The 13,057-nt window shown below is 37.6% G+C and overlaps 1 protein-coding gene across 3 annotated transcripts in view; it reads left to right on the forward strand.

The window, feature by feature from the left end:
* Window positions 1-13,057, forward strand: part of rimbp2a (RIMS binding protein 2a) — a 60,768-nt gene that overhangs the window by 19,703 nt on the left and 28,008 nt on the right. For all 3 annotated transcript variants that reach the window (XM_039688341.2, XM_089124052.1, XM_039688343.2), the window contains exons 2-5: window positions 924-1,007; window positions 8,126-8,215; window positions 9,605-9,727; window positions 11,520-11,624. In XM_039688341.2, coding sequence (XP_039544275.2) covers window positions 11,523-11,624 — 102 coding nt within the window. In that variant the 5' untranslated portion in view covers window positions 924-1,007; window positions 8,126-8,215; window positions 9,605-9,727; window positions 11,520-11,522. The remainder of the gene's footprint in view (window positions 1-923; window positions 1,008-8,125; window positions 8,216-9,604; window positions 9,728-11,519; window positions 11,625-13,057) is intronic.

The raw sequence follows: 13,057 nt of genomic DNA on the forward strand, positions 1-13,057 counted from the left end.
AGACCTAATGCTACGCATGACTGCTTTAAAACACCCATAGTTAAGCATCGAACACTCTCACACACCTTTGAGACCTTTCTTTCTAGAACATGCCCTATCTTACTAGTATTCTAGTATTCTTAAAGTATTACTGTCCTCGAATGAAGTTACTGGGATTAGCCCATGATTCTCTTATCATGAATCTGCTGAGCATCAGGAGAGCTCATCTAATATTGTCTTAAATGTTTCAGACCATTCAGGAAATCTTTAAATGAGCGTTATAATTTACAGTTACACACAGCTGGAATTGCGAGTCAGTTTTGCACCACATATGATTGTTTTCAAATGGGTTTTCCAAACTTTTTTATTGTAAACAATTAGACATGATTTAAAGCGTTAATTGTGCATCATTTGATATATGTATGGTGCATATGGTGCAACCTTTTCATTTGTACCAGTGTAAATATGGCATCTTCCCTGATTAAAGGGTTAGTTCACCCAAAATTCTGTCAGCATTCACTCAGCCTTATGTTGTTCAAAACCTGTATGAGTTTCTTTCATCCGTTGAACTAAAAAGAAGATATGTCGGTAAGGAACAGACTATAATGAATAAAACTACTATGGAAGTCAATGGCTACCGTCAACTGTCTGGTCACCAACATTTTTCAAAATATCTTCTTTTTGTGTTCAACAGATGAAAGAAAGTCATACAGGTTTGGAACAACATAAGGGGGAGCAAATTATGACTGAATTTTAATTGGGTGAACTATCCCTTTAAGACCCTTTATAGTATCTGGAAGCTGCTTCAATGCATTCATTTTTGTTGAACTGCAATACTCTGTTCATCTTTCTTATGTTGTGTCATAAAATATGTATTTAAATTCTTTATGTTAAATCGGTTATTATTGGTCACATCTCCTTTTTCTTGTTCTTCATCCTTCTAGGAGTTAGAGGTCAACGGTCGGAGGAAAAGGTGTCAGATCCTTGAGAGAGAAGTGAAGAACAAGGCATTAGTATGTAAGACTTTGGTGAGTACCGGCACAAGCTACGCAGTGCGTAATGTAATGGCTGATGATGTCTGAAACTATGTGTTCTCTCCTGTTGCTCTCCATCACCGTAAACCACGACTGACACTGATCTGTACACTTAAAAGATTATTCTAGCTGTGTTCTTGTGTACTTTGTGTACTTACTTTTTAGTTCTGTCAATCGATTAAAAAAAAAATCTCGATCAATCACAATTTTTTTCTGTGGTTAATCGCGATTAATCACAATTAAAAACACAGCTTTTATAGGTTTATGTTTAGTTTATATATTTAATAATGTAATAATTTCACAGTTAATTAATCTTCAAATTAATGTAGAGACAACATAAAGACTGGGTCAATGTATATTTTAAATACTTGTTTAATGGCATCTTTTTATGAATGAATGTCAGTATCACCGATACTAATACAGCTCAATGTCTCCATGAAAACAATTAATTATACACATTGAACATTACAGTGTAATTGAAAGCTATAATTTTTTTAAACATTTATTATGCTTCAAAAATATAACTTAAAATATAAGTGAACTTTAAACAATCCTCAATTTATGACATACACAGAACAATATAGAGAAATTGAAGAAAGTTATACATTATAGATTAAATATAGACTATTCTTTATCAAAGTTATTTACTCAAGAGCAGCGAGTAATTTTCTCTGTTACCTTTGTTCTTTGATTAACTTTGCTGACAGACTAGTTATAGTTATTGACTAGTTATTGGCTACTGTCACTTTAAGACCTGCCGCTGCTGATAGAGACACGGATCTCATACACGTGTCATTCTCTCACAACTCTTTATGTTCATTATAGACTTTTTTTTATTTAACTCATTTAAGACTGTTCTGACTGTTGTTGTGAGGGAACTCAAATTTTTGTCTGTAATGGCTGTCCTTGCTAAAGCTTTTAATGCTTTTAACAAAGTACACCCAATCCTGTTGCTCAAGAGCACATGTGCCTTTGCTAGTCCCTTTTCTCTTTTTCAAACTTGTTTTAGACAAGTTTTCTGAACCCACCAATTGTCAATTAAAGCTGCACTCTGCAATAGCAGTTATTCGCGGAATTATCAACAATACGTGAGTTGTGCCTCGACACAGCACAGCGTGGATTAATCCAATGTTTGAGGAGAGCAGACATCCCACTTACCTCCCTGTAATTACTTTTTGCAGGTTGGGATGTCTAGGAGAGTGTGCGGTTGTCAGTCACCGTGCCTGTGTGTAAACTGTCATTCAGAATCACAGATTATTGTTTTATGTATGACCAACATAATAGCCTGGGTTTCCCCATGCTTCCTTGCTGCAGCGCGATTTTACCATGAACCATCTGGATACCATGAACCAAATTTTCCCCTGAAATAGGGAACCAATCACAGAACGGGGAGGGAGCACAGGTGCATTTGATAGACGTACAGGCGCATTTGATCGACATTCGTAGCACCCAATAATACGGCTCTGGGCATTCGTAAAACACGCCTCAAATACGTGAAAATTAACATGTGGTTTCCAGACCACGTTTCATTCTCAATGATACGTGGTCTGGCGTAAGCCAGGCTACCAACATAATAAAAATCATTGCAGTAAATCTAACAATCGCTTATCATATCACGTTAAACTTTTTTAATAAATGTTAAAACTGCTAAATGTTCAAAAAATATTTTATTTAGATTGATGATGTTGTTGTTATTTTTTTTATATTTTTAAAAACAATTGTATTATTTATTACAGACATTGATGAATTATTGTTGGTGGATTAATACACCCCCAATATTCAGATTCAAAGCATAACCCTGATGTGTCACAGTACTTCTGCCGTGTTACAGTAAATTTGGAATTAATATACAGTACTTAATCATTAATCATTTGAAAAGATTTGTCTGTGTCCTGCAAGGTTTGCATAATTATTTAAAAAAATAAATGATTGGTTACACTTTATTTCGATAGTCACTTTAGACGTTCTATTAATTATAAGTAACTTTTCAACTACATGTCTAGTATTATTATATTGTAGTAGACTGTCAGTAGACTGTTAGGTTATGGTTAGGTGTTCGGTTATGGGTTAGGAGAATAAGTTTACTTGTAGTCGCCAAGTTACTTATAGTCAGTTGAATGTCTGTTGGGGGACCAACAAAAGAAAGTGTTAGCAGATATTAAGCTGACAATCTACTAATACTCTAATGACAGTTAGTTGACATGTAGTTGAAAAGTTAGTTATAGTTAGTAGAATGTCTAAAGTGGATTATTGAAATAAAGTGTCACCAAATGATTTATATTCCCTCATAAAGGATTTTGACAGAGAAACCTTTCAAAACTTCGGGTTGAGCTGCTAAAGCCATGGACTACTTGAGGAAAGCCAGTGATTTAAAATATTTGGTTTCACATAAGTTAACCAGCATCTCCCCACTGTCTGTATGAATGAAGCTACCACACACCACCTCCTTAGTGGAAATCCATTGGGTGTTTAACGGAAAAGCTTAGGAGGAATAGCATGTTTGATGTTAAACCACATACTGCTTGGTGGCAAACGCTCAAATGTGCTTTTAAAATCCCCTGAAAAAAAAAAAATCTTTATCCTTCAGTGTCAACTATGTTAATTTTATAATGCTGCTCAAAATTCTTGTGCTGCTATCAAAGTACTGTAGCACCACGGCGCTAGTCCAACAGTTGATTCATTCTAATCATTTTTATGAGCTGGCGGTGTTAATAGCATGCTCCATGAGAAACGTGTTTTGCGACTTGTAGAGATGACATGTCAAGAGGTCACGGAGATAAGTCGCTCTGAATAACAAACAGCTGTCTAATAGGATCAAATCTGTCTAATGAGCATTTTTTCCATCATTGAATGCCAAGTATCTAAACTGACTTATTTGTTTACTGTGGTATATACATCAGTGCAGTGACAGCATTCTGACAGACTAAGGGCTGATGCGGTCTCCCTCCCGACCTCCTGTAGGTGTCATGGAAACCACCTGCTCTCAGCGGGAGAGAAGCCTCAGCAGGATCAGAGGCTAAGATTTCTGTTTGTTACAGGTACAGACTGGAGATGTCACCCAAGATTGGCAGATCTGCCACTATAAGCTGTATGTTAAAGAATTGAATGTGTATTGGCTAAATGAAATGTGCACAGAACAAACTCCTTTTAGTAAGATTTGAGTCAATGAATAGTGAGCCAGTGCCCGTACCCTGGTATAGCAATGGATATTTGGGAAGTTGACATGCTATACTAAACAAAAAAATTTTTTTTGCCACTTTCTACAAAAAAAATTATATTTTATTTTCTCATGACTTTGTCTAAAGCACTCAGGGCATGTTGATCAGTGCTTGATCAGTTGATGTGAGCACTGTTAGATCTTTGATAAACAAATTAAACGAACCTATCATGACAAATAAATAATCTCAGTTCGACATGACCCACAGATTTCCTGCCTCCCAGAGGCTCTGTTTCTCCTGTTAATACTGTATGTCTGTGGTTGTATAACAACACCCACACACCCTATATACATCTACAATGCTGCAGTGGTTGGCCATGTAAAGAGCCTCATCTCAGTGAATGTTTTGGAAGGATGAGCAAAGCTTTTCTGAGCAGCTGCAAAACCAGGGGCCAAACCGGAGGGTAGGGGATCGGGCAGCCGTGTCTGCTTGAATTAGTCCATTCTTGTGGCACGCTTGCGCTCTCTCTCTTCTCAAGACCGCCTCTTTTTTTTTTGTCGTTCTGCTGCTTGATCCATCCATATGGAAATCGAAAGCATGAAATGTACTGCTGCTTTAACTTACATCCCTGTAAGAGTTTCTGTTGATAATCCCATGGTAGTTTAATCTTTGCTACATTAAAGATGTGTTTAATCAGCTGTGACTGCACAGAGAACATAACTGCACATTTTTAACTCTAGGTTTCAATGTGCAGCCAGTTCAGTGGTCTCTTAAAGGTCCCTTGAGCAGAGGTTAAGGACTGTCCTTTCATTTTGAGGTAATAGAACATGATGGCTGAAATGTTCCCAAATGTAGATGCGGATATGCTACACGTGATCTCATGGGAGGTCTGCAGTGTGCGCTTGCCCTTGTGTGCAGTTGCTGTCATGTCCTGGGTGACAGACAGGGCTTCTGACAAGAAAGTTCAAATGCTCCTCTAGTTGCTGTTGAGCAAACCTGCCACCTGATATACTGTGAGATGTGAGCCAGCTAAGAAGGGACAGGATGCTGAGTCAGAGACGCTCGCAGAGTTCAGTCAGGGTGTGGCACTTTGAAAACTTCAAGAGATGGATGGCTAAATTTAAACTGTCAAATTAGAGTATTTAAAATTACTTTCCAAGCTTGTTTAGATGTGAGATGATTTGCCTTTCTCTTTTCTTTCTCATTGTTTGGTGCCTTTTTCTACCTTTTCTAAACATTGTTTAAAGCCAATGTGTGTAGTGTGTTTTACATTTTCAAATGCTGTCCTGGCTTAATACAAAGAGACATCTATAAGTAAGCTATTTGTAGGTTGATTCCCTCATGAAGAGTAAATAGGTACTCTGTATATTTCAAAATATATAGTTTTGTTTGAACCAGCCCACATATAAATTTTGGCTCAATGTTTTGAGTTTAGGGTATGGCTATCAGTTTAACTATCCGACCATTCGCAGAGAGTGGGAGTGTTTGGGAAACCTGTTTGAGATCACTTCATATTTTTGCAGTTTTGTTATGCTTGCGGCAAAAGAAATGATATTCTTCAAAATCTGCATAAATTGCTTTAATTCAATTAAAAAAGTAATCTACCAACAAATTGCATGCTGCTCTGTGGCAATTGGTGCATGGTGCCATTCTCTATGAAGTATTGATTAATTTTTCATACACGCCTGTTATGGGTGGCAACATGAGCACCCATCTTCAGTCCCTACAGGCATAAGAGATTTGTGTTTTATCACTGAGAGCATCACCCAGTGTTTGTGTGTTCTCTAAGCAGTCGCATACTGTACATCCTGTTGTCTGAAAGGATTTCTATATTGATCTAGCTTTTCTTTTGGATGAAATGGCCAGATGTCTCAGGCCAAAATTGATATTTCTCTGCAGTTTCACTTCTCATTTGTACTGTCAGTTTATAGATAGACAGACAGACAGACAGACAGACAGACACAGTCAGTTATATCCTAAGTGAATGTAAACAGTTTGGTGAAAACCAGATATGTCAGTATTTTGGAGCAGTCCATTACAGGTATGTCTTAAAGTGACAGCAGCCTATACACTGTCATTAATGCTAATCAAACAACAAAAGACAAAAGGAAAATCACTCAGTGCTCTTCATTGAATAACTTTTTAATTCATCAATATCTTTAATCAGAATCAACTTATATTTAATTCAAACATTGAAAACTATGCAGCTTTTTATTTTTAAATTTGATTGACATCTGAGGTATTTCTTTCTACGGGCTCTGTTTTAACAATCTAAGCGCATGGCCTAAAGTGTACGTTGCAAGTGCACTTAGCTAGTTTAATGACAGAAAAAATGGTCAGCGCACCAGGTGCATGGTCTAAAAGGGTTGACCCTATTCTCTTAACGAGTAATGGGTGTGTTTTGGCCGTAACGTGCAATAAACCAATCAGAGTCTCATCTTCCATTCCCTTTAAAAGCCAGTTGCGGTCGTGCCATGGTGGCTTTACTATTTACATGGTGGAATTTTCAAGCAGAAAGACTGAACACTTCTCCAAAGAGGAAATGGTGTGCAAGGTTAAAGCGTGCAACCAGACCATTTACGGGACAAGCCGGATTCCACCGTATCACAATAATAATCTTTTACATTGTAATCGTTTTATTATTAATATTTGGCATGTTTGTGTTGCGCGTCCGTGTGTGTGTGTAATAAGCAGGGTGTACAGTTTGTGCGTTTTGCACCTGCCTATAGGCACATATTACTAATGTGCATAATTAAATAACAAAAAAGAAATTGCTCCATTGGCTTTAGACCAGGTTTTTGTTGGTCAATGGCGCAGTCTATTTCAGTTGCCTCAAAATAGCAACGAGCCAACAAAGAACACCGATGGGCGAACAGATGAGCGCAAATGCATTTTCTATTAAACAACGTGACACAGGACGTAAAAATTATAACTGCTTCAGGCTGAAACTAGCAAAAAACACTTGCGTCGCGCCTAGCACCGCATTGCGCCAGGTGTATGATAGGGCCCTACATGTTAGAGAAACCTACTGTGCCTGAAAAACTTTGTTTACTTTGGATCTTTCTTTGATATATTGTACTTGTTCTTCTTTGTACTTATTTTAGCTACACTGTGTAACTCTTTTAGTTTATTCTTAGCTAAAAACACTTAGTTCTTAGTCCCGTCCTTCGGAGGAGACGTTAAACCGAGGTCCTGACTCTCTGTGGTCATTAAAAATCCCAGGATGTCTTTCGAAAGAGTAGGGGTGTAACCCCGGCATCCTGGCCAAATTTGCCCAGTCTCTTCTCCACCAGTAAGCTGGTGTGTGGTGAGCGTTCTGGCGCACTATGGCAGCCGTCGCATCATCCAGGTGGATGCTGCACACTGGTGGTGGTTGAGGAGATTCCCCCCTCTATGTAAAGCGCTTTGAGTGCCGAGAAAAGCGCTATATAAATGTAATGAATTATTAATTAGTTCTTTCAAAAATATATGTGCTCATTAATGTATATTTATTTCGTTCAAATAATAAAGTATTATCGTGAGTGTATAATATGCCATTCAAAATACATACGGGTAAGGGGTTCTAATGTCGGTCGCCATCTTGAAAGTACATTAGCCAAAGAGGGACATATACCCGTTAATTCAAGCTTCGCCTTTCGCATTTACGTTTGAGTTAACACTCATGGACGAGGTCGAACTGGAAGCCATGTTAATCTTGGACTATATTGGCCACCGTAGGAGTTAAAACGAAATCGGAATTGAGAGGAACAGAAACTAATATTCACTGTATGGTCATATACCTTTTCACCGCTAGATGGGGGTAAAAATCACACAGTGTAGCTTTAACAAAAATAACAATATCATGATATATCGCTATTGTGAAATAAAATTAATCATATTGTGAAATAAAATTTTGGTCATACAGTATATTACATAGAATGAGCTGACTCCTTTTTTTCTTTTTTATCTTGACAGAAGAATGAGCTTCAGGATGCTTTGTTGGAGAGAAAACGGCTCAATCGTGAGCTGCTTAGTCACATCCTGAAGGCTGCACAGTACGAGAAGGTAAGAGATGGTCATCACTCACCAGCCTAGCTCATCAGATCAATGGCTGCTCATTACATGGCTCTTCTGAGAACATGTGCCTGAAGGGCTCTTCTCTGCATCTCATCGGCAGTATTGATCTTATCGTGTCCCTGTCTGGTCAATATATCCGCCTTGTTTGTTTTGACCAGATTTATCTCAATGAAACTCAATGGGGTTTTGCCTGTATGCATTTATTATGGTTTGAAATCGGCCTCCATGATGTGACAAACGTGTCGACATGCAAATTGGAGATCATCAGAAAGTGAAAGACTGTGACACCCGAACAGGGGTATCAACGTGAGTAGTGAATCTGCAGAGGAGTGGATATCGTACTAACACAGGACCGCGGAGAGTGGCAGTCCATGGCACTCATTGTGTTAATAGTGTCAATTTCACCCGTGCTTTTTGCCAAGCTGACGGGCCATGGTTTGGCAGTCTCTCTCCGAATAATCCACAGACTGTTCCTCTCCTCTAACAGCAAAAAGGGGCCATCTGTCACAACCCCAGACAAGCGTCTGAGATAAAATGTCTTCTGTTTAATCAGGTTGTGTTGTCCGCTCCCATTCCCATTCCCTCAATGATCAAAGACTCATTTTCCAGCATTCAGCGGTGCTAACAAGGCAGAAGAGAGTAGGTAAATAACCCCAAGTGGGACGGGTCGGTCTGTCACACGCTTCGGCACCAGGCGCAATCTCATATACCGATCTTAGATCGATACGAGATGTGAATCAACCTGCCCATTTCTCTGAGCCTCTAAGCAGGATGAAATGTGTCCTAATAAATGAGACAGAGTACGGGCGTTGCCAGCCACAAGTGCGTGATATATTGAGTGGTGAATTTTGATTGGTGGATGGGGTTCTTGTTTGACTGTGTCCTGAGTTGACCCTCTTCTGCACTCATCGGGTGATTGGTTGTTTCTCTGAGCTCTGCCAGCATCGTGAGTCAATGTAAAAGTCAAACGCATTTCTGAACACTGAATCTTTATTTTTAGAACTGTTGCCTTAGATACAAATCACCTGATTTTTTTGTATTGTTTAGCCCACAATGCCGTAGCTTTATGTTTCAAGCCTCAAAGAATCAGGGTGCCTTTTATGGGAGTGACAAAAGCTACTAAAATAATCTATCAAAAAGATTAATTCTGTGCTCTCATGGTCTATTGTAAAATGCATCCAAGCATTGATGCAGAGTCAGCTGTTTTGCTTCCATTTGTTGTGGCCATTATTAAATGTCCAACAGCTGAAGTCTGGCCAAGCTTCCTCTGTTAACTCAGTTTTTCATTGTTTAAGAGACATTATTGTAAGTTTAGCTGGACTTTTGGGGCTTTAAACAGATGTATCCTCATCTCTCCCCAACTCTTTCACTCCGTAGGTAAAGTCAGACTATGATCAGCTCAGAAAGGCCTTTGGCTGTGTGAGTCAAGAGAGAGACTTGGCCAGGCAGGAGAAGGCTCAGCTCCAAGACAAGCTGGAGAACCTTGAGCAAGTCCTAAAGGTAAGATCATTCTTGCATATTGACTAAGGATCGATTCAAGTCCAACCAGGATCCAATTAATCTTGCAAATGTTATTAAATATCTTTAATGTTAAGAATACTACTCATTTAGAAGAGTTTAGAGATTGCCTTGGCTTGCACTGACCAAAATACTGTAAACTGAATGCTTATCATATAATTAAAATACTTTCCCCCCCATGACAGCTTTTATCATATACTGTAGCCTATACTAGTAAATCAATCGGTAATGTTTACAATCATCTTTCATGTTAGGATCTTGCTTTTAAAGGAAAAACTGATATCAGCTGGGATCATGTTGTTTCATTTATCAGACTTGTTTCTGCCGGCATCATGTTGCTGACTTATTGTTCAATGAAAAGTGTTCCTGCTCTTTTCGGCTTATCGACTGCTTATGTCATGTATCTTGAAAGGAAAAAAGCTCATATTACAAGAAATCGACTGCTCTTCTTTAAAGGGATAAATATGTATTTATCTCTCTTAACTTTTTATTGACTGTGTGATAAATGAGGTGAGATGAGAAAAAGTAGAACTAGTATAGCAATGAGTTGAGTAGAAAACTGTTTTCTGTAAAATGTCAGAATTCCTTGTGATGATGTCTGAAGATTTCTCTCTTGCTCCTCAGAAATGCATAATCATTCCAGGCAAAGCGGCAGGGCTGTAATAAAAGATTTTCTTTTAAGGAAAAAAAAAAAAATAGCTTCTTGAATTTCCGTCTGAAATGTTTCATTTGAACTGTCCAATGGGCAAACCATCTATTTTAAATCTTAAGCTCTTAACAGGATAGTCTCCCCCAAAAAGGATAATTCTGTCACCGTTTACTGACCCTCGTGTTTTTTATTTTTATTTTATTTTTGGTCAGTCATTCTTCAAAATATCTTGGTTTTGTGTTTTTTTTTTGTGTTGTTTTTTTTGCAGAAGAAATAAAGTCATACAGGTTTGGAATGACGTGTGTGACGTGCCAGTGATGACAGAATTTTCATTTTTGGGTAAACAATCCTTTTAACACATGTTGATTTGACTCATGCAATTCATATTTTTATGCTTTCTAGTTTATTAAATGTTCATTAGAATCTTTCTTAATACGCAGAGTAGTTTCCTGTCCCCTGAAGCTCTTCAGCTGGTCATGATTTAATGATTATGCAAAGCATCGAGTTGAATAGACATGTGAGTGCGCAAGGTTTGTGAATGCTTCGTGCTGAAAACACTTCCACCAAAGTCACTAAAGAAAAGAGGCTTTAATTCTCTTGAAGAGAATGGAGGTGCGGACAGGGAGAGAAATGGGGAGAAAAGATGGATCTTAGACCTTATTCGCTTTTTAAAAAAGAAGTTTTTAAGCCTCACAACACATCTGATATGTTTGTTCCAATTCCTGTCCGGTTTAACTTCATCTTGAATAAAGGAGAAAAAAACTTGAGCCGAAGCGGCCTATTATAGTAGTCATTGTGTGTTGTGTTTTTATTAATCAGTTTTATTCTCGGTTTTTTGTATTTTCACAGAACATGTTGTATTTACCAAGCGCTTCCCGTCAATGGCTGTTGGTGTCATCACTCACTGTCACTATTACGCTTAATGTGTCTGTTAAAGTGCCTGTGTGGTTATTCATGATGTTATTTCTCAGATCTTTGTCCAGAGCCTGAAAACAGCAGGTCAGAACAGTGATTAATTGTTCTGTTCTACAATGTATGTTTAAGAAAGCAGGGGTTTCTACAAACACGTCCTAATTCTAACACAATCCCCTTTTTTCTCTTTCTGCTTTTCTATTTATTTCTCAGCATATGCGAGAGGCTGCGGATCGGCGGCAGCAACTGGAGGCAGAGCATGAGCAGGCCCTGGTGTTCCTCAACTCCAGACAGCAGGAGATCAGCCTTCTGCAGAAGGTAAAAACCTCAGTGATCCTCAAACCGGTCTGTGCACACACACACACGCACACACACACTCACAGTTTGGGTGTTTCTTAAACTATGTTCCATGGGGTGATTTTTATTTATTTAACTTTTCAAATTCCTTTTATTGATTGTGATTGTTTTATACTCATTCTAGATATAAACGTTTAATATTAAAGTGTGATTTTTTTTATTTATTTTTTTTTTTTTAAATAATAAAGTATTTACAATTTAGTTATGTATACGATTGTTAAAAAGTTTGGGGTCTGTAAAATTTGTTTTTCAAAAAAGTCTCTTATATTGAGAAAGACTGCATTTATTTGATAAAACAAATACAGTAACATTTTTAAATACTGTTATAATTTAAAATTACTCTTTTCTATTTGAATATATTTTTAAATATAATGTATTCCTGTGAATTATTTTTTTATTAATGTCAATGTTGGAATCAGTTGCACTCTTTGTTTTATTGAAAATATAATACATTTTGTTCAATACAATTGTTTTTCACCAATTACAGCAATTTCTACCCCAACCAAGTGAACATAACATAATATATAAATATATATATATATATATATATATATATATATATATTCCTTTTCAGATTTCTCCATAAATGACAAAATCACAGTTTATATAAACAATTTATATACAAATTCCTGAAACTTCTAGCTATAAAATTAGTTATAGCTAACCAGAATAGTCAGACATTTAATTCCTAAAACATTTTAAATATAAGCTTTTCACAGCACAGATCACTATGTCGAACCAGTTCAATTCCTCATGTCAACATCATATTCATCTGTTATTTATTATATATAAGGATTATGACATGCCGTACTTCCTTTCCAGTCTTTCTGCAGAAGTTGACGTAAGGATAAGAAAATGGTCTAATGTGGAAGCAGTAAATATTCTGGCTGGGCTGGATAAAATCAGTGATAGGATCATGGCTGCTTTCCTTTGTGTCTGCGGCCTTTCAGGAAGGAGCAGCGACAGGCAAACAAAGCAATTAGAGCCGACAGCAGACACCGGATCAGTGCAGATCCCTGGGGAGCGGTTCAACAGAGCTTTCACCTCTCGAACATACGCAACACAGACATATATGCACAAATGACTTACTGATACAAGTCTCATCATGGCAATCATAGCTTGTCTATGTACAGTATCTCTCAATTTCCAGCTTGCCTACAAACACTCCGTTTTCACTGTAATTTTACTCACTTTACTTATGATGAGTAACTGCTGTAAACTCTGACTCCCATTTTTGCCCTTCAGATACTGAATTTCCCCTCTGGGATCAATAAATATGTCTGAAATTAGATGAAGTAGCTTTGCCAAATAAATCTTGGCAAATCTTTCAGAATCACTGTGAGATTATAATGTCCTACTGACGTTGCAGTTACTTTCTGAGGTTTGAGTTTGTC

This window comes from Pimephales promelas, chromosome 19 (assembly GCF_988280905.1).
Source record: "Pimephales promelas chromosome 19, fPimPro1.hap1.1, whole genome shotgun sequence".
NCBI classification, from domain to species: domain Eukaryota; kingdom Metazoa; phylum Chordata; class Actinopteri; order Cypriniformes; family Leuciscidae; genus Pimephales; species Pimephales promelas.